Here is a 20,835-nt window from a genome sequence, read left to right on the forward strand (position 1 = left end):
GTATACCAGTTTTGACCATGGAACAATAATTAACAAAAAAGTTAATTATTTCATAATTTCATTTGAACATGAAGCTGATGATCTTTACTTCCTTTCATGTAAGCAGGAAACCAAGATGAGAGAAAAAAAGGGGAATCTGAAAAAAATTTATGAGTATGCTTGTTTAGATTTTCAACTTAAATATCTCCCTATAAAAATGCTTCAGTAAAAACATTTCATTAAGAAATAAAAATGTATCTATGTTTTACTCTTTTCTCCTACAGCAAGTACGTTCATTCTAATCCAAGAAATCCAAGATATTTAAATATTACAGACCTCCTGTGAGCTGAAACACAAATTCCAACATGAGAAATTCAAGAAATCTATCAGTTCTTCACGAAGACCTGATCTCATGAGATTTACTTAAAACTGCTTTGTTGATCCTACTAACAGATTCTGTGCTAAGGTGCTAAGCAGAAAGAATAAGAGGCAGGAACAGCTTTTGCCATTTAATTTATTTTTACATGATAGCCTTATCAGAAGACTAGACTGAAACACATTAAAACAGTAGCACCTACTAAACGACTATTCTGATTTACAGCTCCTTTCAACCATTGCTTGTACTTCTTCTACTTCCCAAAGAGCAACCATACACAACATTTCATTGCTTTTTCTGTTTACATGCCAACAGAACCCATATGTGTCAATCTTGCAAGTGCAACACTACAAGGTGTGCATGCATGGAGTGAAACATACTTGGGTAGGTTCAAAAATTTAAACTCCTTTTTCACATTATTCCAATGCATGGAATCAATAATGTTAACAAATTATGTTAACTAGAAACTGAATGTACCATTCCACTGAGTATTACATATTTGATGAGTACTGCAATTTCTTTTACGAAGTGAAAAGTGACTGGCAGTGACAGTTTTGAATTTATAATATTATCATTTTCAACACAAAATACATTTAGAAAAAGTAACTTTCATCATCCAGTGCAGTTTTTCTCTAGCACTTTCATTTCATCCTTTCAGGAGACTTTAGTGCTCTGTGCTACAAAAGGAAATTCTAAAGCAATGCAAAGCTGCACTCTGAGGTTCACCTACAGGCTGTGTTCTTTCACACACTGGAGTCCACAGTCAGTGCTCTCCCACTATGCACAACAGATTAAGTCCACTGCGGTCAGTTGAGGCCCTGTCAATCCCTTCAAACTGGAACAACTGCTCCACTCCAAAATCACTGAATCATAGATTATGCCAAGCTACAAGAGACCAGATCCTGGTCCTGTGCTGGACACTCCAAGAGTCACAGCGTGTGCCTAAAAATATTGTCCAAACACTTCCAGAAGTCAAGACAGGCTTGTTGCTGTGACCACCTCCCTGAGGAGTCTGTTCAGTGCTCAACCATGTTCAGGGTGAAGAACCTTTTCCTGATATCCAACCTAAACTCCCCTGACTCAGCTTCATGCCATCCCCTTGGGTCCTGACACTGGAGAGTGAAGAGTTTGAATAAAATTTGCCTACAGGCCAGACTGACCAGCTAGCAAGCCCTGCCAGGGAAGTTACTTCTTGCACAAGGGTGAAGTGGCATTGCCAGTTAAGCTTGACAGTACATGACTCTTTCTTACATCAAAAAGCTAAGTATACCTAATCAGGAGAGCCTTCGGTCACCAGGAAAAATGAGTGAGCTGACATAGCAGCTAACAATACGTGAACAGAGGTTTTACCTAAGTGCTAATGAATAATAAACTTTTAAATATGTATTTAAGCAATACACATTTTAGAAATTTAAAAAAAAATAGTTTGACAAACTCAAACTTGTAGTAGAGATGTTTCATCCACACAGTGATGTACTGAGATTTCAGCAGAGACAAAAATAAAACTCAAATGGTACTTCAGAGCGACCACAATAGGGACACATGCTTTGACACATTAGTTTTGTTTGAAAACGAGAATTCCCTACAAAGAAGCACAAAGCTGTCAACTTCAGATTCACCCCATCTGTTACCACATGTTGCTTCCTATTATCAACTGGAGGTTTTGAAATAGAGTTCATTGACAACAAATGTAAAAGTTAAGATTTTCCAGCCTCAGTCATGGATCTCTTAAAATGTGACATAAGCTACCTCTCCCATAACCAAAATCCATTAACAGCTAGCATCCAAGAAAAAAGTTGAATTGCTGCTTTGGAGATTAAAATGATTACTTGCAAAACTAACCATGAATTTTCCTATAGATCTACGTATCAGAGATATATCCGCAGTATTTAATTCATTTTTTATCTTAAGTAGGCACTATTAGCACTAGAAAAATAGTAGTAAGTTCACTTTCAGATAAAACATTTTTAAAGGTGCATGTATCTTTAGACAAGTCAGTTCAAGGCAAAATAGAAACCGTATACACTCTGTGTTCTGCCACCACAGAAGATGGCTAGTGGAAGAAACTTAAGAAACTTTTCGAAGTTGTACAAGTGCATTATTAACGATTACTGAGAGAGAAAAAACATCACAATAATACCCTGCTATATGAAATCTATGTAGTGGCCTGTTACAGTTATGAATAGAAAGTTCTCAAATTTTCCCACTGTAAGACCACTAAGTTTAAATTCAAATGCACTTTAAGATGACTGGGTTGATTAATTGACAGAACCAATAAACATGGAATTCTTATAACACTATAACCTTCTGAGACTTTACCAGTACGCTTCTATCCAAATTACCTAAGACCCTTGCATCAATGACTATTTTGGAGCTGTTAGCAAGCCAATACTTATAAAATTACCCTCATATGTGCAACTAAGCTTTTTTAAGACTTGTCTTAGAACAGCTGTCTGAAACCAAGGTTAGAATTTACTATTTTTAGAGTAAATTCTTAGTGCAACTAAGTACAACCACACTAAAAGTCCTCTTCCTTCCTTCCATCATGAAGGGCCAAAGTCTTACTTCCTGCTGTCACAGAGTCCCTCCTTTCATCTGCAGCAGACACACTCCGAGAATCTGCTAACCTGCAAACTTTACCTCCCTGAGCACAACTGAGTTAATTTCCTGAAAGGTTTACATGTATTGTTACACCCAGCCGCAGAACAACACAAAAATTATTGCTGGTTTACCTGGCATTACTTTGTGAAGCTTACAATTATACTCTTTTCCAACATCTTGTATTAAAAATAAAAACTTTCTTGATTTAAAAATAAATTCCACTGCGTTCATAAAAATTTCTCTATTTTTGAAACCAAGTTTTTCATTACTCCATAAAAACTTTGTTAGATTTGTATGTCCTATTTGTATGTATGTCCACATAAATATAAGTTTTAAGACACTATTACCATCTTTCTTTTGGAAAGTTCTTTACAATTTCACTAATAATTGGCTGGTAGCAGGAATCTCTCTCAGATTTTCCCTCTTCACTCCAGTCTCTCACAAATTGTTTCAACGTGGACTTTAATTTATCCATGTCAAATGTTGAAGCTGGTGTAATCTTCCCACTTCCCTGAATAAAATGGAGAGAAAAAAAAAAAGTTAGTGGAAAACATACCAACTATCTTGAGTCTTAGGGGCGAAAAAAGCAAATCATGAAGAGAAAAAAAGCCATGCTGCAAGAGCTGCTGGCAGTATCAGCTGACAAAGCACCTCCCTTTCACTCCTGGGACCAGGACTTAAATCCACCTTAATATCCTAAACAAACTGAGTTTGCTGGTCTCTGTTTGGCATTCAGGAGTCCAGTTTCTGTATCAGAAAAACAATACACAGCAAAGCACAACTGGTAGTCCTTATTCAGGAAAAGATCAGGTAGTGCAGAGGCTGAACTGCCTACCCTGAAAAAAGGATCCCTTTAGATACTGATAAGACAAAACTGAGTAGCTCACATGAGAGCTGACCATTACTGTATCTTGCCTGTATCCACAGACGACTTCAGTTTCCATCTCATCAGTCCTTTCAGTCTTAGTGTCATTTTTTTGATAGCAGGCCAAGTAGTAAAAAAGTATTTACAACATTAAATAACAACATTAAAAATACTTGGCCTGTCTAGAACTGTAACCAATATACAATGTTGTAATATGTAAGAACCTACAGTAAGACAAAAAACATCATTTATATTCTATATAGTTAACAAAAAAAACAACTTTAAAATGTAAGCACGGTAAAGCTAGAACTCTGGAGCAAAAAATGCCTTTTTACAGTAATTTGCCAGATTCACAGTTCGTTTTCGTAACTGTAACTAACAGAACTAACAACAAACAGCTTCATTAAGCATCAGCTAGGCAAAATGTGAATGACAAGAGTGAGAAAAGTGTGAGCAAACAGGAAATGATAAAATAAGAAAGGCAAAAGGAAAGAAAGCTGGAGGTCTACAGTGTGAAAAACAAATGCAGAAAATCCCAAAGCATAAAGAATTTCATTTTGGAGCAAGAAAAAAGTCCATTTTAACATACATCTTCCCCATATTCTTTATTTTCAAACATATGAACACAGTCATTCACAATGGTTTGTAGTATTTCTTGATTATGATCAATGCACTTCCGAATCTTGTCAAGGTGAGGAAGAAATTGAGGAAGAAGACTCTGTTGGTTAGCTGGGAGAGACTTAAACTGCCTCTCTGTCCTGTTCACTCGTTCATGCATATTCGTTCTAAAAAGCAAAAGTTTTAAATATTTAGAAGCAATATACACACATGTAAATAATTCACTCTAAGATATTACAATTACAATCATTCATTTTGTTATACACAGAAAGTGACCAGACTCCATAGCTCCTTACCAGAGAACAAGTTTTCTAGAATTTTTTAAGCAAAAATTTTTTAAGCTCTAGTTCTACCTTACCACTCTTTTTAACACATTCCAGTTTAAGAGGACTCTTCTTTCCTTCTTACAGTTTCATCATCAGCCACTCATTTCCAGAGCAGGTGATCACTACCTTAATACACGTATCTATAAAACTTAACAACCAATCATCTCCCAAATCTGTTTCACAAATCCAATTTAAATTCAATTAATAGCTGGATGCAGTGGTAAGCTTCAATTGCAGAAATAACAAGACGTGGAGTGGAAATTGGAATCCTCAAAACCCACTGCTCTTGGAAGAACTGTAAAAGTCACAGCTGGACCACACCAGAGTTCTGGCAGCCACACTAAGATACTAAGCTACCTTCTTTTAACACCATATCCCTCATAAGTACTGTGAACATGATAATGTAACCAATGCAAGCTAAAAAATATTTTCCAATTCTCCAGGATAGAAGCTTCATGAAAATGGTGACTCTTCCAGGATTTTGCTAGATTTTATTTCTGTCTAAACTGACAGAAGTATAGCTGCTAAGCACAGTCATGATGACTCTAGAGAGAAAATTCAGTAAGAGATACTGACCCCTTTGACCACCAAATTATTTCAGCTGGTCAAGTCATACTGCAGTTTCCCAAAGTCTTGTGTTAGCGCACAGCAGCACAAAGCTGAAAAAACTAGCCATTATGAAAGACAGCTGCAATTACTTGCATTTTACTTACAACCTCAGTCTGGAAATTTGACCAGGTAATATCTCATTCATATGTTACTGAGAACAGCTCGTTCACTGCAATAGTGTGGTGGTGCATCCTCCCCCCGCCCTGCGCACTCCTTTCCAGGCTGCAGTGTGATCTGAGAAATGCTTGTTAGGCCTTGTCCTTGAAAACACCACCTGGACTCAGCTCTTTCTGAGCTTATCAAAAAACACTGTCTGCTCTCAGAACTCCTATCAAGCTTCTGTTTTCTGGTGACCAGCCTCGGAAAGTATTTCTCCAGCCTGAATGGCCTAACATTCCTATTCTCACAATTTCAAAGAAAGGGCTGACCCAAACTGTGGCCAGGATGAAACACTGCTATGACTAAAGCTCACTCTATGAACAGCAGTTCAAGATGGGGCCCTTTGAGCTCTCCTGGACCACAGAGGGCCTGTGACCAGCAATCTTCTCCCTCTGAGGGGGATGCCTCTCAGAGCAAGCAAACCCTCAGGCTGGCTATACCTGGAGGATCGCCGAACCACAATGTGCCCTGGGCTGATACCCTCACGCCTGTTGGGAGGCACAAAAGCATCCAAAGTGCATATTTTCACTGACCTCTGAGGGGAATTATTCCACAAGCACCTTATCCTCCATTGACTATTTCTTGTCTGCATGCATACCCTTTTTGCGCATATGCTATAGCAAATCTGGAAGTCAGGTTAAGTTATAATTTAGGCTAGATGCTGTTAAGTGTTATTTCTCTGTTAGATTGTTACAGTTAAGACATAAATTAAAGTATAAGTTGAGTGAAAGTACTGTTAAGTTTAAGTGTTGTTAAGCTTTACGCCACATTCCTTTTCATCCTGGTTTACACTGTCTTTACACACAGACACACACACATACCTAAGTAGTTTCAATTCATTCTGCTTTCATTGCCTGGTTTTTGTTTGGTTTTGTTGTCGCTTGCTTTCCCCTTGTTGTGCCTTAGTTGCCCTTTGTAAGTAGAGTGAATCTTGCCAAGGAATCTGTTGTGCTTTCTAGTTTAGTCTTAAATCTGACTTTTGCTCATACCCTTGCTGGTGATTTTTTGAGCGATCTCAAGCAAACTTCAGGACAAATAACTACAGTAGTTTAAACTTACATTCAAGGACAAGAGACAGAAAAGAAACAAGAGAAAAATAAACTGATGCTCTACATAAAGCACATCAACATAGCTCTTAGCATCAACTTATCAACAATATCTTCCTCAAAATTTTATCAGGAAAAAGAAAAACCCTTCTATGCTAAACTGCAACCATCTAGCAGAATGAATCATTCACTGAAATCAGAAAAATTACAAAAAATAAAGTTATCTCTGTTTATCTCTAGAAGACAAGAACAAGATCTGAACTCATCCGAAAGTGTGTTACTGCCTTATTCATACATGTTTCCAAGTTAACTGGAAATATATGTATGAGTAAACAAAAATTCCAATTATTAAGTACCAACATATGTAATTTCACTTAAATTTTGAATTATTTCTTTGAGACAGAGCTAATTGCACTGAATTTCTGTACTGGAAATTTCAGTCACAACCTTTTCTTATATGTTTACTGAAACAAGCATTCAAAAGCAACCCAAACCCACAGTTCAGCAGGAGGCTGAGAAAAATATTCCCAGCTTCTGAGGCCTGAGGATACAATTATACCACTAATATAAATAAATTACAGGTCGGAATTGCATCAGTAACAATCAGTATTAGATACTTCCAACTAACTACGTTTTTGATATGTCCAAACTGAATTACAGAATTCACTTTGGAAGAGACACTGAAGAGTCATTCAGACCAACCTCCCGCTCAAACATTAATCCTGAAAAACAAATGAAAGCCAAGGTAGAAAAACCTCAAACAGAAGAAATGACACGAATATCACCTACTCCTACCAAGAACCTCACTACCATGTAAACATTATGGTTGTTACATTGACAAAAAAGGGTCCAGCACATAGTAATGAGTCACATGATGGGGCTTTGTCAGCTGAAGTAGAAATCTGCCTTCCAAACCCAGAAACAGGAAACGAGTTTACCAAAACAGTGAAGAGGACTGGGCTTTTCCAGTCTCCACTACACCACAATGCAAGTAACTTGCTTTCTCATCTATTCAACGGAATCAGTCCTAAAACTAGGTGTCCCCACCACCGCTGGCTCATTCCTATGGAGCCAACAAACCTTTTCTGACACAACAGATGTTATTAAAAATGGCACCCATTATTTCCACCAATAGGTCTTATCTCTTCTGCAAAGTAAAGTGTCTTTCAAGAATTTCCAACCATAATCAAAACACCATTTTGCATTTCTTTGGCAGTGAAGTACTATTGTTTTGAAGTCTTCACAGTGTTTTAGAGCATTTTATCTCCTAAGAGACCTCGAGACACCCTGCTCAGGTTTGCTACTTTCTTTTAAGCTTTTGAGTTGGCAGACATCAAGGCGACTTTGTGCGCATCCCGACAGAAAAGCGGTGTAGAAGCCCTTTCTCGACGCGGGTTCCGCACCCCGCCCCCAACACAGCGCTACGCACGGCGCGCAGAGCGGGAGGCGGCCGCACCACACGCACTACGAGCGCCCTTCGGACCCTCCGGAGGCCGCTCAGCGAGCGGAGGGACCCCGCAGGGCCCCACGCCCAGGGAGCAGGCCTCAATTACCCGTAATATCGGAAAGCGTTGATGATCCTCCGAAAATGCTCCCGCTCCAGGCGTTCCTCCTCCTCCACCGCCCTGGCCGATGCCGTCGTCAGAGCCCTCGGCTCTAGAGGCGGCCGCCTCCGCCGCTCGTCGCTCAGCGGTGCCGCCCGCTCCGCCTCGGCCTCCGCGCCCATGCCGCTCGCGCTCTCTCCTGGCCACGGCAGCTGCTCGCGGTCCTCCTCGCGGCCTCGCCGCAGGCCCCTGCGCATCACCTTGGCGGGCGGCTCCCTCTCGCCCTGGGGACGCGGCCTTGGCAGCGGCGCTTTCCGGGACACGGCGCACGTGGCCGACATCCCCCCCCGCCCTCCCTGCGCCCGCGGGCACGTCCGGCGCGCATGCGCACCGCCGCCCTTCCGGCGCGCGCCGGCAGCCCCGCGCAGGAGGGCATCGCGAGAGGGGGGCGGGGCCGAAACCGCGCACGCGCACCCGGCGGCGAGGGACGGGGAGCAGTTCCCCGGCAGAGCGCTGCGCGCTCCCGAGCCAGGCGGTGTCACAGGAACGGGGAGCAGTTCCCCGGCAGAGCGCTGCGCGCTCCCGAGCTGGTGTCACAGGGACGGGGAGCAGTTCCCCGGCAGAGCGCTGCGCGCTCCCGAGCCAGTCGGTGTCACAGGAACGGGGAGCAGTTCCCCGGCAGAGCGCTGCGCGCTCCCGAGCTGGTGTCACAGGAACGGGGAGCAGCTCCCCGGCAGAGCGCTGCGCGCTCCCGAGCCAGGCGGTGTCACAGGGACGGGGAGCAGTTCCCCGGCAGAGCGCTGCGCGCTCCCGAGCCAGTCGGTGTCACAGGGACTGGGGGCAGTTCCCCGGCAGAGCGCTGCGCGCTCCCGAGCCGGCTGGTGTCACAGGGACAGTGGCTATCGTGGTGCCCGTCCCCGCTGTGTGAAGCGGCACGGCGGGTTGCCAGTTGGCGGCAGTGACGCCGTAGCACCTCAGGCGTGCCAGGGGAGGATCCACAGCTGCCGGGCTCCTCGGGGTACTCATGAAGTACCGGCTCAGCACTTAAGCCCCGTCTCTCCGCCCGGCTGCCTGCTCCAGGCTGGGGTAAGGTATGCATCCAGCCCCGCTGGCAGGCAGCCAGGGGCAGCGAGTTCACAGCGCTAGCAAGAGGCAGTACTTCACAAGTACCTCTGCGCCAGACTGAAGACGGATGATAATTCCTGGAAAGATGTGCAAGGACCAACTGTGGCCTGGATGATGGCACATCCTCCTCCACCTGACAAAATTTGTTTGACCAGGTGTCCCATCTCAGGCAGCAAGTCACACCATATACCTTTCCACCTCGCTTTGAGAAGAGGTAGCTGATAAAACGACTGCTTCATTTGTAAGGGCCCATCCTCTTAATCTTAAAAGCTATGGAGCACTACCTCCCTGTCTAAAGACAGTGGCAGTCATTTAGTAATCCAAGTAATGCAACAGGAATCGGAAAGTTTTTTGGCACACTAGCTTCCTCTCTGCAAGGAAGTAGGAGCATCAGCTTCCTAAGATAAACACTTCCGCTCCTGCTCTCTTCTAAGTACAGTAACTGACCAGACAGCGAATGGACACTGGACACTGTGATCAGTGTCAGAGAGAAAGCATAGACATAACCAGTTCAGTGGACAGAAGAGTCCTTGCTCCCAAGGGGGTATGTAAATTAGGAAATACCATGTGTGTGACAGAACCAACATCTGAATCAAAGACACAGAAATTCAGCTTTTAGACTTTGAAGGTTAGAGTTGGAACCATAGCTTTGAGAGATAAAAAGTTTGTTCCTACTACATCAGTGTCTATGACTTGTCATGTTCTGTTATTTTAACATAAGAAAATCACTTTCTAAACCAAACTAATAATGTACTTGTATTTCTGTCCTTATAGAAAAGCCATTAACCTTTTATAGAACACAACCATCTTTATCGCTCTACGTTTCTGAATATATGCAAGACACTTAGCAAAGCTTTCTTTCAGCTGTGACAGCCTGAAATTGCTGCCAGCAGATGACACCACTTCCAGAAAGTTACCTTTTCTTCACTGAAGAACCACAGGTTTCTGTCATGCAGCTCTCCCCAGCCACTTCAGAGCTAGCACAGCCCTGGCAATCAAAAGGCATTCACCAAGAGCAAACTAGATTTTTTCTGTCAGGGGCTGTACCACCTGCAAACCAAAAGCATTCTGCCAATGTGCCAAGTTACAGGCCAGCTCTGTAAGCTTTTATAAATGCACCTGAAATACTTTATCTTCCAAATATACTCAGAAGAGTTCATTATCTTTTCCTGCTGAGTTGCTGCAGCAACTGGCAAGAGCACACAATTTAGGCACACAACATTTCTACAGTCCATCCATGATATAGCCCTGCTTGCTTCTTTTACTACTTCTTATGCGTGAAGTGTCAATAAATCTTCTGGATCCCTTTTGAACTTGCTGGTACTATCTGCCACCTTTGGCATTACATCTCAGAAGGTCAGTGTCTGCTGCATAAAGTATCATCTCCATCCGTGTGAAATACCACCTTAATATAATTGATCAATCTGTTTCAAATGAGGAAGTGTCCCCCAGACTAGTATTCGTAAAATTTGGTGAATACTAGTTCTTCATCCACTTGCCTCACAAGTTTCAAGATGTTGTAAACCATGCCCCATTTTCCCCTTGATCTTCTCCTCTCCACTATGAGTGGTCCCAGCATTTTTAGTCTCTCCTTGCAAAGCAGCTTCTCTATTTCTCTGACATTTAGTTGCCCTTCTTCTAACTCTACTATGGACTCCCTCTAAATTTCTGGTAGAAACCAGAACTGCCCAGCTCTGAAAACGTGGACTGGTCTAACACAGGAGCAAAGTAGGACCACCTGTTTTGTTTGCAAAAAAAATTAATAAATTTTGATGCAGCTCAGAACAGTGGCATGGTTACAGAAGAATTATGAACGATCTATGTACGCCCTGAGCTCTTGCTGAAGCACAAGTTCAGTACCATGTATATTCAAGTAATGATTTACACCATAAATGCATAGATCTGTACTGGAGTTCATCTACCATTTTTCCCTATAGGAGGATCTGACAAAACTGACCTCCTTGCCACTGCACCAGTGTTGGACTACTTAGGAATGCTTGGTATCATCTGCAAAGTCAGGTGATACAACTGTTCATTCCCTCTTGTGAATCACCATGCAGAACAAGTGGAAATGGAAGACTGTCCCTGTGGGAGGGACCCCACTCTAGAGCAGCAGAAGACTGTGAAGTGTTAAGGAGCAACACAATCCCCATTGCCCCTCCACCTGTGCTGTTGGGAGACAGGAGGCAGAGAATTTGTGTGGGAAGCCAAGCCCAGGAAGAAGGGAGGGATGGGGGGAAGATGTTTCATGATTTGTTCTTATTTCTCATTATCTCTGATTTTATTGGCAGTAAATTAAAATAATTTCCCCAAACCACATCTGACTGTATGTGACCATAACCGCTGAGTGATCTCCCTGTCCTTATCTTGATGCATGAGTCATTCATAATATTTTTCCCCTTCCCAGAGAAGGCCAAAGCAATAGAGCAGTTTTGGTGGCTAGCCAAGGTCAGCCCACCACAACCAGTCCATGCATTAGCTAATCTCTTGCAGTTGTACCTTTTCCAATGGGGAATGAAAACAAAAATACAGTTTGAAGTCAGACATTCCATCATAGCAAATGATCAAATGAAACATGAAGTTTTTTTAGTGCAAAATAATAATACAAAATTATATTCGGAAGCACTTTGTTTTAAACTGTAACCTGATAACATCTTTTTTCTTATATATAGATTTAGTACTTTTACAATAAAGTATTACATTTCAATCACTGACCAGCTCAGCTGTCACATATCGAGTAATATAATCCATCCTTTGCTTTCCATGTCTGTAGCCTTATTTTTATTCTGGCTGAAAAAATGTAACCTATTGTCTAGAAAATATAAAGAGTTTAGACATTACTTATTCAGCAACAAAATCTATCCAATTTCCCAATTTCCTAGTTTGTGTAAATATATATATACACTAATTCTATAACAAAGCTTTCACATTTGTGTATCATTCCTGCTTTCTGAACATTTTCATTGACAACATTTCATTCACATTTTGTTTTCATTTCACTTTCAACTTGAGCTATGAATATTAACAACAATTACTTCTTCCATCCTCCTGCCTGAAGCATGGATTTATTGTCTAGTAGTCTATGTCATCCCAGTCAATCTCTGAACAATATAGGTACTGTATCTTGTTAATGATGCATCTCCATTCTCTACATCTTATTTCCCCATCTTTTTCCAACAATCGGAGTTCTCTTCGGGTTTGTTTTCATTTTTTAACATCTATTCCCAACTGCTCTAAACAATAAACAACATAAAAATTACTGTGCAAACACCAAAAATGTATTTAGGAAGTCTAAATGTTTAGCTGTGACGTATTAATTCAGTTACTGATTAAGCAGCATAACAACTTACATAAACTTACACAGATAGTTCCTCTAAGCATGTTTATCAGTGATAATAAGCTCCTAAAAATATTAGAGGCAATCACTGTCATTTCTAGATGCTCACTTCAAATTGCAATCATCCATGTTCAGATATGCTTATTAATCCAACAGAACCGCAATTTTATAGTTTAGTTTTGTACACAAAAATCTTCATGTTCTTTAAAATGCACACATTCAATCAGATTTAAAGCTCAGGCAAAGCAGGACTGATTAAAGGAATTTTAAAGAACGCACTGTTCATAGTCCTAAACAGTCTCTGTCTCCATACCCGAGCCAGAGTTAATAATTACTACAAAAACTCTTCTGTTATATGAAGTAACATCATGGTCATACACAGAGCATTTGTTCAGTTGGTTGGCTTGCCATGTATGACAGTCTTCGTGTTTTCAACTCATATCAAATGAAACCAGGCTTTCTATGTTATTATGCTGTGACCTGCTGATCTAAAATAAAAAGTACATATCTAATCTGTAGTGTTTGCAAGTGACATCACTGTATATTAGAAATTAATTCCACCAACACATTTGTTTTCACTGATGTTTTATCCCATATTCCGTTTCCCCTTTATTATAATTATTTTATCATTAAGTAACAGTGGATGCAACTATGATCTTAGAACATCCAATTTCAAGGAACTCTCAGTTTTAACTTAGATAGAGTAATGAGCAAACATGGTACTGTAGCTCATAAAGAAATATAGATCTATATAATTCTTGTAGTATTTTTAAATTGAAGTATTAGCTTCTTGTTAACATGAAATGGGATACATAGATTTGATTTCCAGTAACATTACTTACTTTCTTCCCTCAGCTTGTTTAATTCCTGTATTATATCACTATACACATAGGATAAAAGCTCCTCTTGGGATTTTGTTCCATCCAAATAATCTGAGGAAGAAAAAGGAAAAAGTGTTAATGAGTTCTATGCCAGCTGTTTGCAACAGCAACTGGGCAAAGTTTTCAGTATTCCTATAGATGCCATCAGAAGAGATGAAAAAAATTAAAACCAGGAGCAGCACCTCCCTTTTTCTTCTTCCCCAAACTCATTTTACATGTTAAAAACCAACATAATGGAAAAGTATTCTAGTTAATAATTAATTTACAATTTTTGTGGTATAAAAGTCTTCATAAGGGTAATGGTAATTATGTGAGGACAGCGGAGCAATGGAATAATTTGGCAAAAATGTTTCTGTGCAGTAGAACATTTCAGGTTCCTCAGTTTTAGCCTTTGAGCAAGTCACAGAAGAGCACTGCACTTCTTATTCTTACTGCACAACAACAAGCAGTGCGCTAACGATGAAGGAGCCACCCAACTTCCCTTTCCCTCTGGCCCCCACTCCAGAAGCAGGTAGTCCAAGAGCTGTACAGCTTCGAACATCACACAAACTTGTGGCAGTGCCCCAACAGCTGGCCCAGCTTTGACACTTCTCATGCAAAACTGATGACCTAGTGTGGACAGTCAGCACCTAGAGTATCTTCAGCTTATTACAAGACTTAACCAGGATTTCAGTTTTGTTCTGAAGAACTCTGCCAGTCCATCAGCTATCGTCTCAGAAGCTTCCTATTTAGACATACGCACATTATCTTAAGAAGTTATCTTGTTAAGTGGACTTAATTAGTGATCAGAACATTTCTATTTTTTAACTTCCTAATTTTCATTATTAAATAACAAAACCAAAACCCCTGTATGCTTGAAATATAAACCAATAGCAAGGTCAAAACCTACTGTCTAAGAGCTACAAAAACATTTGAAGAAGATTTTGTCCCATTTAAAAAAAAACCCAATTCAACAAAAGCTGCACAAGTGCCACAGTTATAAATTTTATAACTTTAAAATTAAGAACACCATACCAACTTGCATACTTGCATTCTCTTCCAATTCATTTTTATATTTCAGATACATAGGCCACACGTGTCCATCGAAGTATCCCGGTGTATCTGCTGGCTGATAGACTCTGGTCCTACACAAAAATACATACATCTCCCCATGTATGTTTTATATTTTCCCCTAGTGTCAGCTGGTTAAATAACATCTTCCAAAATAAAAAAAGTAAGGCTGGCTGTATTTTTGTTGGAGCAAAGGAGGCTCCTTTGTTCTAATTCAATCTGTGATATGAGCTTTTGCTGTCTTTTGCTATCTTACCTAGTTCTGCCAATCAAATCACATTTAAGACTAGGTAAAAGTTTGGGGGATTTAAATTATAAAAGGTATTACAGATAAATTAAACTGTATTGACACTATTATCAAAATAAGCTACTTTTTCCTCTTAGGTATACAGATTTCTCAAGCTTTAGATGACTAGTTGTTTAGGCCAGTCTCTTCCATTCTGGACACTAAAGTCTCAGGTGAGTCTAGTGAGAAACCAAGAAAGTGGTATCAACCAAAGCCAATTGAATAGAGGATTTCTTCACTCAGCTAGCAGATTCTGACTTTGTGTACATACATATTACTCCAAGCACACAGTATTGCTCCAAATTTGGAGGCAAGTCAGACACCAGCTCAATAATCTAGATCAGATCCACGGTAAAATTAATGGACAGTCTGAACAAAACTGTACTAAGCCCACACATGAACATCATTACTCTAGAATAATCATCGATTAACTGTATTTAACCAAGAATAAGACTGCTTAGTATTTTTTTAACCATTTCTCATTTTAAACATGGTTTTACTCAAATATGCAATCAGTAATCTAAATAATTTATCAGGACAACAAATTCTCCTTTTAGTGTTTGTAAAGCACTTAATACTTGAATAACCATGTGCTCTAAAATAAAAACCAAATCCAACAAACCTAAAACAAACAAAGAGAGAAGAGATGATCTTAATAGCTTACATTTTGCAAATACTGAAGAAAAGCTAGCACAAAAGGACCGCTTCAGTTTAGGGGCTAGTGACTTTTTTTAAACAATAAGTCAATAATCTTACCTCCTTCTCCTTTTGCACTCTTCATAAGGAAGGGTCAAAAAATATCTTCTATTCCATAGTTCATTAAGTGGCCTAAGATAATAACATATTTAGTTCCCTCTTCCATTTTAGGGTAGCTTTTAATTTATCAGGTCACATATTACTGCTTACTCATAATTGTAAAGGAGAAAGCCTTCAACAATCAAAATATAAACATTTTTCACATTGTCACATGTATTCTGTGGCTCTTCTGTCACAACACCTGAGCTTGCTGGGCTTTTAATCCAATTGCGAATACTGGTCACCATTTCATCCATATAGAGGGCATCAAGTACTAGATGAAAATAGAAAGTTAAACATTCCTTAAAACCAAAGAATAAAAGAAAAAATAAAAAGAACCCTTAAGTACCCCTATGTTTATCAGTAAGAACCAAATAATCTACATACAAATTTAAATGAAGGGGAACAGGATTATCCCCAAGATTTTATCAGTAGTTCTGTGTCTGCAACTGATGATTTCCTGAAACCAAAGCTTGCACCAGGATTGGGGTATTTCTATCGGGTGTAGTCTCTCCGGACTTTATGGCACCTAAAATTGCCTGAACTGAATTCACAGCTTTTAACTTCTTGACAGAAACTGCTCTGCGCTTCCACAAAACTTGTAAAAACTTACTAATCCTGAGACCTCCACCCTTCTCTCAACTGTTAGAGGTGGGGAGTGGATGCTCAACATTTTTTGCTTTGGGTTTTTATAAGGTTCAGTGGGTGGGCATAGAGAGGGTTAAAGGAGCATGCCATACAAAGCAAAACAGCACAACATAACACCTGGTTTTGTCTGTAGACACACAAGAATATACTGAGGAAGTACTGAAAGGTAGAAAGAAGGCAGCTTTTGCATACCGTAACAGCAAACACATTTTTAAAGAGCTTTTCAGAGCAGCATTAAATCCAGGTATTTGAATAGGGATGTCCAGTTTATCCCTCCAATTTCACATTCCATTTACATAAAGTCTGGAAGTTGAGCCAAAGACAGCATAGCTGGTAATCACACGTTTTTCAGGTACAACTCAATGGTCTGACCAATCTTCTCAGTAGTACATTTTGTGATCAGAAAGTATCAACAGATATTAGCTACTAACTAAGCAACTGTTTACCAGTAGGTATGACCTGACACAAAACACTGGCCTAAAGTGGACCTGGATCTAGACATCTCTAAGAATAAACTGAACCAGCATTAATCATTAACTTAAAAACAGATGTCCTATATATGAGATCTGACATGAAATAAAGGTGTCAGGATAGACCCAAGTCTTGACTGATTTAGAAAACTCAGTAGTGACATCCCATGAGTTCACTAGCCAAAGTGAAATAAAAAAGGCCACCATTACATAGGAAGTGATGAGGTTAAGCTTATGCCAGTACTGCAAGCCAAGACTTTTAACTGAACATTACCATTTGCTACCAGGCCAGACACAAGTGAAGAAAAAGGGAAAAAGATTCAAAAGAGAAAAGGAAAGGTCAAGCACTAGCTTGAGGTATTTAGTAGTTAGGCGAGTTTTCTTATGTATCTCAGTGAACTGAAAGAAACTGAGCAAAGGATTGCTCTGAACCACTTGTTTACTGCCTTGCTCAGAAGGGAAGAGAGCAAGGGGATGGGGTAGAAGAAGTGTTGAAGCTCAGCACAACAATTTCAATACAATGTTCAAAAACAGTGCATCAGAGTTACTGACCATCATACAGCTTAAATCCACGTTCATCTGTTTCTACTTCAGACTCTGGCTGCAGGGGAAAAAAATTTAATTTTTTCAAGGTTGCTTTTATGACCATGCTGAGAGATACATATTCTTTGGTTATAAACATAAGGGTTATACAACTTCGTATCCAATTAATTAAATTTATCTTCAACATTAAACTGATGTAAACAACTGTTAAAACATGCTACAAAAACTTTATTTAATCTAGAACAACAAACACTCCAAATCATGTGACTTAAGTTCATTACAACTTTACTTAAGCAATAAGAGCTCCTTCACCCTCCTTAACAAACACCCCTAACATCAACACATAAGCTGTTGTTCTGTTTTGACTTGGGAGACAAAGAACTACTTATTGCTGTATGGGTGTAGGCTTAAGACAGTATCATTGAACTCATTAGCACAAAGGATCTTGAAAAATGCATCCATCATACATCCATCCCTTAGTTTAAAGGGTTTAAAAGGGTGGCAAAGAAGACAGTAAATTTCTTTTTGCTGAGTATATTCAGTGGTTTGGCCACTTAAATTTCAATTACTCCAGTGGTCATTTCATAGTTCTTATGAAATTAAGAATATTTTAAGCAGCACCAATTTAAAAAGTTCATCAATAGGAAAACTGAAAAAAGACTTGAAATCTACTCAGGCCTACTTTTACCTATCAGGTTTTTCCATTAAAACTGTTACCTTAAAGAAGTCATCTTGAGAGATTATATCACAGTTGGGAAGCATATTCTTAAGTTTTTCTGCTAGTGTTGTTTTCCCTCCATTTGTTACACTGTTAGAAAACATTGTAAAAAAGTTCACCAAGGCAAAAACTAATCTTTTAAACATATGTACATGCTCACACATACATTTCCATATAGTTACATGCAAAGAAACAATAAAACTCCCCCCCCAATTTTAGTCACATCAAATACTTTCTACCTCTAGAAATTTTCTGGCACGTTCCAACAGTTTTCAACAATCAGTACTGCTTATCAAGAGTAGATTAAGCAATGCCAAGAAAGATGCTAGAGATACCTGCTCCTGAGGTCTCCAACAGACATAGAACAATTTCTTAAGAGTTACAAGCTATAAAAGTATACAATTATATGTTGCATTTGTAATCCAGTTTCCAAAAAAATTTGTATTCAGAAATAGAAATTATATCACTTCATTCTGAGAAGAAGACTAGTCTTAAGCTGTAGAGGAAATTTAGTTTTGTATAACTTACCCTCCAAGGCCAATAACCAATACTTTCATAGCTTGTTTTCCCCTCAGTTCTTCCTTTTTACTGTCAAAAACAATAGCCAGTGAAAAATCTTAATCCAGCAACAAGAAATGAACTATTGCATTAAGAAATACCAATTATAAAGATGATTTATTTTCTCTCCTGTTGTCCATAATTTTTCTTTTTGCAAAGGTACATTCAGAACCTCAGCTGCTTGTTCTAATGCTAACAAAAAACCTGCAATATATATGCCCCATCATAAATTCCAATGTACTTTATTTTTGACAGTATTTTAATCATTTAAAAGGAACTCTGAGAGATTCAGTTCTAACGATATTAATACAAGTTCCTAAAGAAAAGCACAATCACTAGCTCAAGCATTAACAATATAAAATAGACTAGGTAAACAGAAGCTGTGGTGGCAAACCAAACAAAATCATTAAGAAAGAAACAAGTGGCATGCTAAGGAGAAAGATGTTTTAAAATTTCATGAAGACTTGTAACCAAGAGTACGTTCAAAAACTGTTTTATGGCCCTGGTCTCAGCAGCGGAATATTCACTGTGTAATTCACCACTTCCTTTCTGAGGGCATTAACAGCACAGACCATACAAATCCTCCTCCTCTGCTCCACCAACGTTAATTAATCTGGAAGCATTAAAACTACTGTAAGGACAGTTTAAGCCATCCTAGCTGACTTAGCACTGAGAAGGACTAGGTAGCACTTGATTTGCTTCAGAAAAGATCAAAGAGTAAACTCTAAAGGTTAAATTGTCCACCATATCCCTGTAACTGCCACCATATCCCACCAACCCTAAGTGCTTGAACAACTTCAGTAGTCAGAACTGCGAGAAAACACACTTCTGTCTTGCCCCAGCTCCCGCCCCTGAACTTTCTTCTGGAACAGGTGTTTGCAGAGTACATAGCGAACTATCCTGGAAATATTGCAGCTGAAAACTGTTCTGCATTGGGAAACAATGTTTGTTTTCAGCTGAACAAGTTCCCTCCAGTTCACCATCCGGTTACCCGTGCCTGCAAAGGTCTGATGTAGCAGGACAGGCTGTAATAGGGCTGCTTCTCTTGGCAGCAGCCCTGATCTAGTTTCTTAAGCCAGTTTGTTTGTCAAACATCGTTTTCCATGAGCACAATCAATTTATAACTATTTAACCACATGCAAACACCTTTTTTTCACCTGCTTCATCCTCCTAGGTCACCCTTATGGAGGGGTAGGGCCTATGACACCTAAGACCTGAAAGGACTGAGCAGGCAAAACTCTCCCTGCCTCCAACAAACATGCATCTGTACTATACTTGCAGGAAGAAAAGACTTACAGGGCATCAGTATGAAAGCAAAACCACACTGTTTCTGCGAAAGTAAGCTTTAGACACATGTGGAGTCTCAAATAATAATATCATTTTGCATTTGGTGCCATGACTGGAAGTTCAATTGTTTCACAGGTCTGTAATATGATCTTTGCATACTTTCCAATGCATGGTTATGTTAAAAAAAAAACAAACCAAACAACAAAAAAACCAACAACAAACCAACAACAACAAAAGACATACCAACTAGCTCAAGCCATCACCCATATGATAGCCATCACTTTCCAGTGGTGCTGCTTATCTACAGTACTCAGCATTCGCAAGTTTTTTAAGTTAGTACACACTGGTTTTCTAAGAAAATTAAAATTTGCAAGTTCGATGATGCATTGCATGCTTATAGTGCTGGTATCAACGCAGAGAGCAGACAGATGATCTGTTCTTAGGAAGTGATGATACTCAGGCTACTTAAAATAAGAAAAAGCTCTTTTCCAAAAATCATTAGTAAGGTTTGTGCTGCAGAGGATTACCCTTTGTCCCACAAAAGATGTTATGCAACAAACCGGGCAAACACGTTCAGCTTTGGACTTTAATGTTATGTCACTGTCTATATGAAAATTAATCCCAGTCTACAACAAAAAACACCTTTATAAAAAACCACACCAACTCTTCTGCCCCAGTGAGTAATGTTTAAAACAAATTTCAAAAGCAATTTTGTCGTAAATGCTTCAACACAGAAATCCTAAACCACCTTGGGTCAATTTGGCTCTTTAAACAGAGCACAAACCCATGACACCGCTAGCACAGCATTCCTGCCACCCCATGTTTAAGGGCATACCGCGGCAAGGCTCCCACGCGCGGGGACACCCGGAGGTGCACCAGACCCGGACCGGGAATGTCTTTCACGGGTATCGAGCCCACACAGCAGGGCTGGCCGAGGTTCTCGGCGATGCGCGCCGCTCGCCACAGACGGCCGCACCTCCACCAGTTGCAGCTGCAGCACTTCACCGCCTCCGG

The 20,835-nt window shown here is 39.9% G+C and overlaps 2 protein-coding genes across 4 annotated transcripts in view; both read right to left on the reverse strand.

The window, feature by feature from the left end:
* The window catches only part of CARNMT1 (carnosine N-methyltransferase 1), a 21,651-nt gene extending 13,184 nt beyond the window's left edge, over positions 1–8,467 (reverse strand). Inside the window, exons 1-3 of the mRNA XM_069002545.1 lie at positions 8,133–8,467; positions 4,411–4,606; positions 3,304–3,467 (exon numbers count right to left, since the gene is read on the reverse strand). Of these exons, the coding sequence (XP_068858646.1) occupies positions 3,304–3,467; positions 4,411–4,606; positions 8,133–8,464 (692 nt within the window). The 5' untranslated portion in view covers positions 8,465–8,467. The remainder of the gene's footprint in view (positions 1–3,303; positions 3,468–4,410; positions 4,607–8,132) is intronic.
* Positions 4,519–20,828, reverse strand: NMRK1 (nicotinamide riboside kinase 1). 3 transcript variants are annotated; one of them, XM_069002550.1, is made up of 9 exons: positions 20,657–20,738; positions 18,505–18,564; positions 17,976–18,066; positions 17,268–17,316; positions 15,709–15,871; positions 15,559–15,630; positions 14,481–14,590; positions 13,428–13,517; positions 4,519–4,606 (listed from the first exon to the last, which is right to left on the reverse strand). In XM_069002550.1, the coding sequence occupies exons 2-9, from the start codon at positions 18,531–18,533 to the stop codon at positions 4,584–4,586; spliced, it is 627 nt and encodes a 208-aa protein (XP_068858651.1). In that variant the 5' UTR covers positions 18,534–18,564; positions 20,657–20,738; the 3' UTR covers positions 4,519–4,583. The 3 variants fall into 3 exon arrangements, with proteins under 3 accessions (XP_068858651.1, XP_068858653.1, XP_068858652.1); XM_069002552.1 differs by lacking the exon at positions 4,519–4,606 and adding an exon at positions 11,795–12,481 and having other exon boundaries at positions 20,657–20,828; XM_069002551.1 differs by lacking the exon at positions 4,519–4,606 and adding an exon at positions 11,795–13,073.
* Positions 20,829–20,835: the final 7 nt, after the last annotated feature.

Source organism: Aphelocoma coerulescens (assembly GCF_041296385.1).
Source record: "Aphelocoma coerulescens isolate FSJ_1873_10779 chromosome Z unlocalized genomic scaffold, UR_Acoe_1.0 ChrZ, whole genome shotgun sequence".
NCBI classification, from domain to species: Eukaryota; Metazoa; Chordata; class Aves; order Passeriformes; family Corvidae; genus Aphelocoma; species Aphelocoma coerulescens.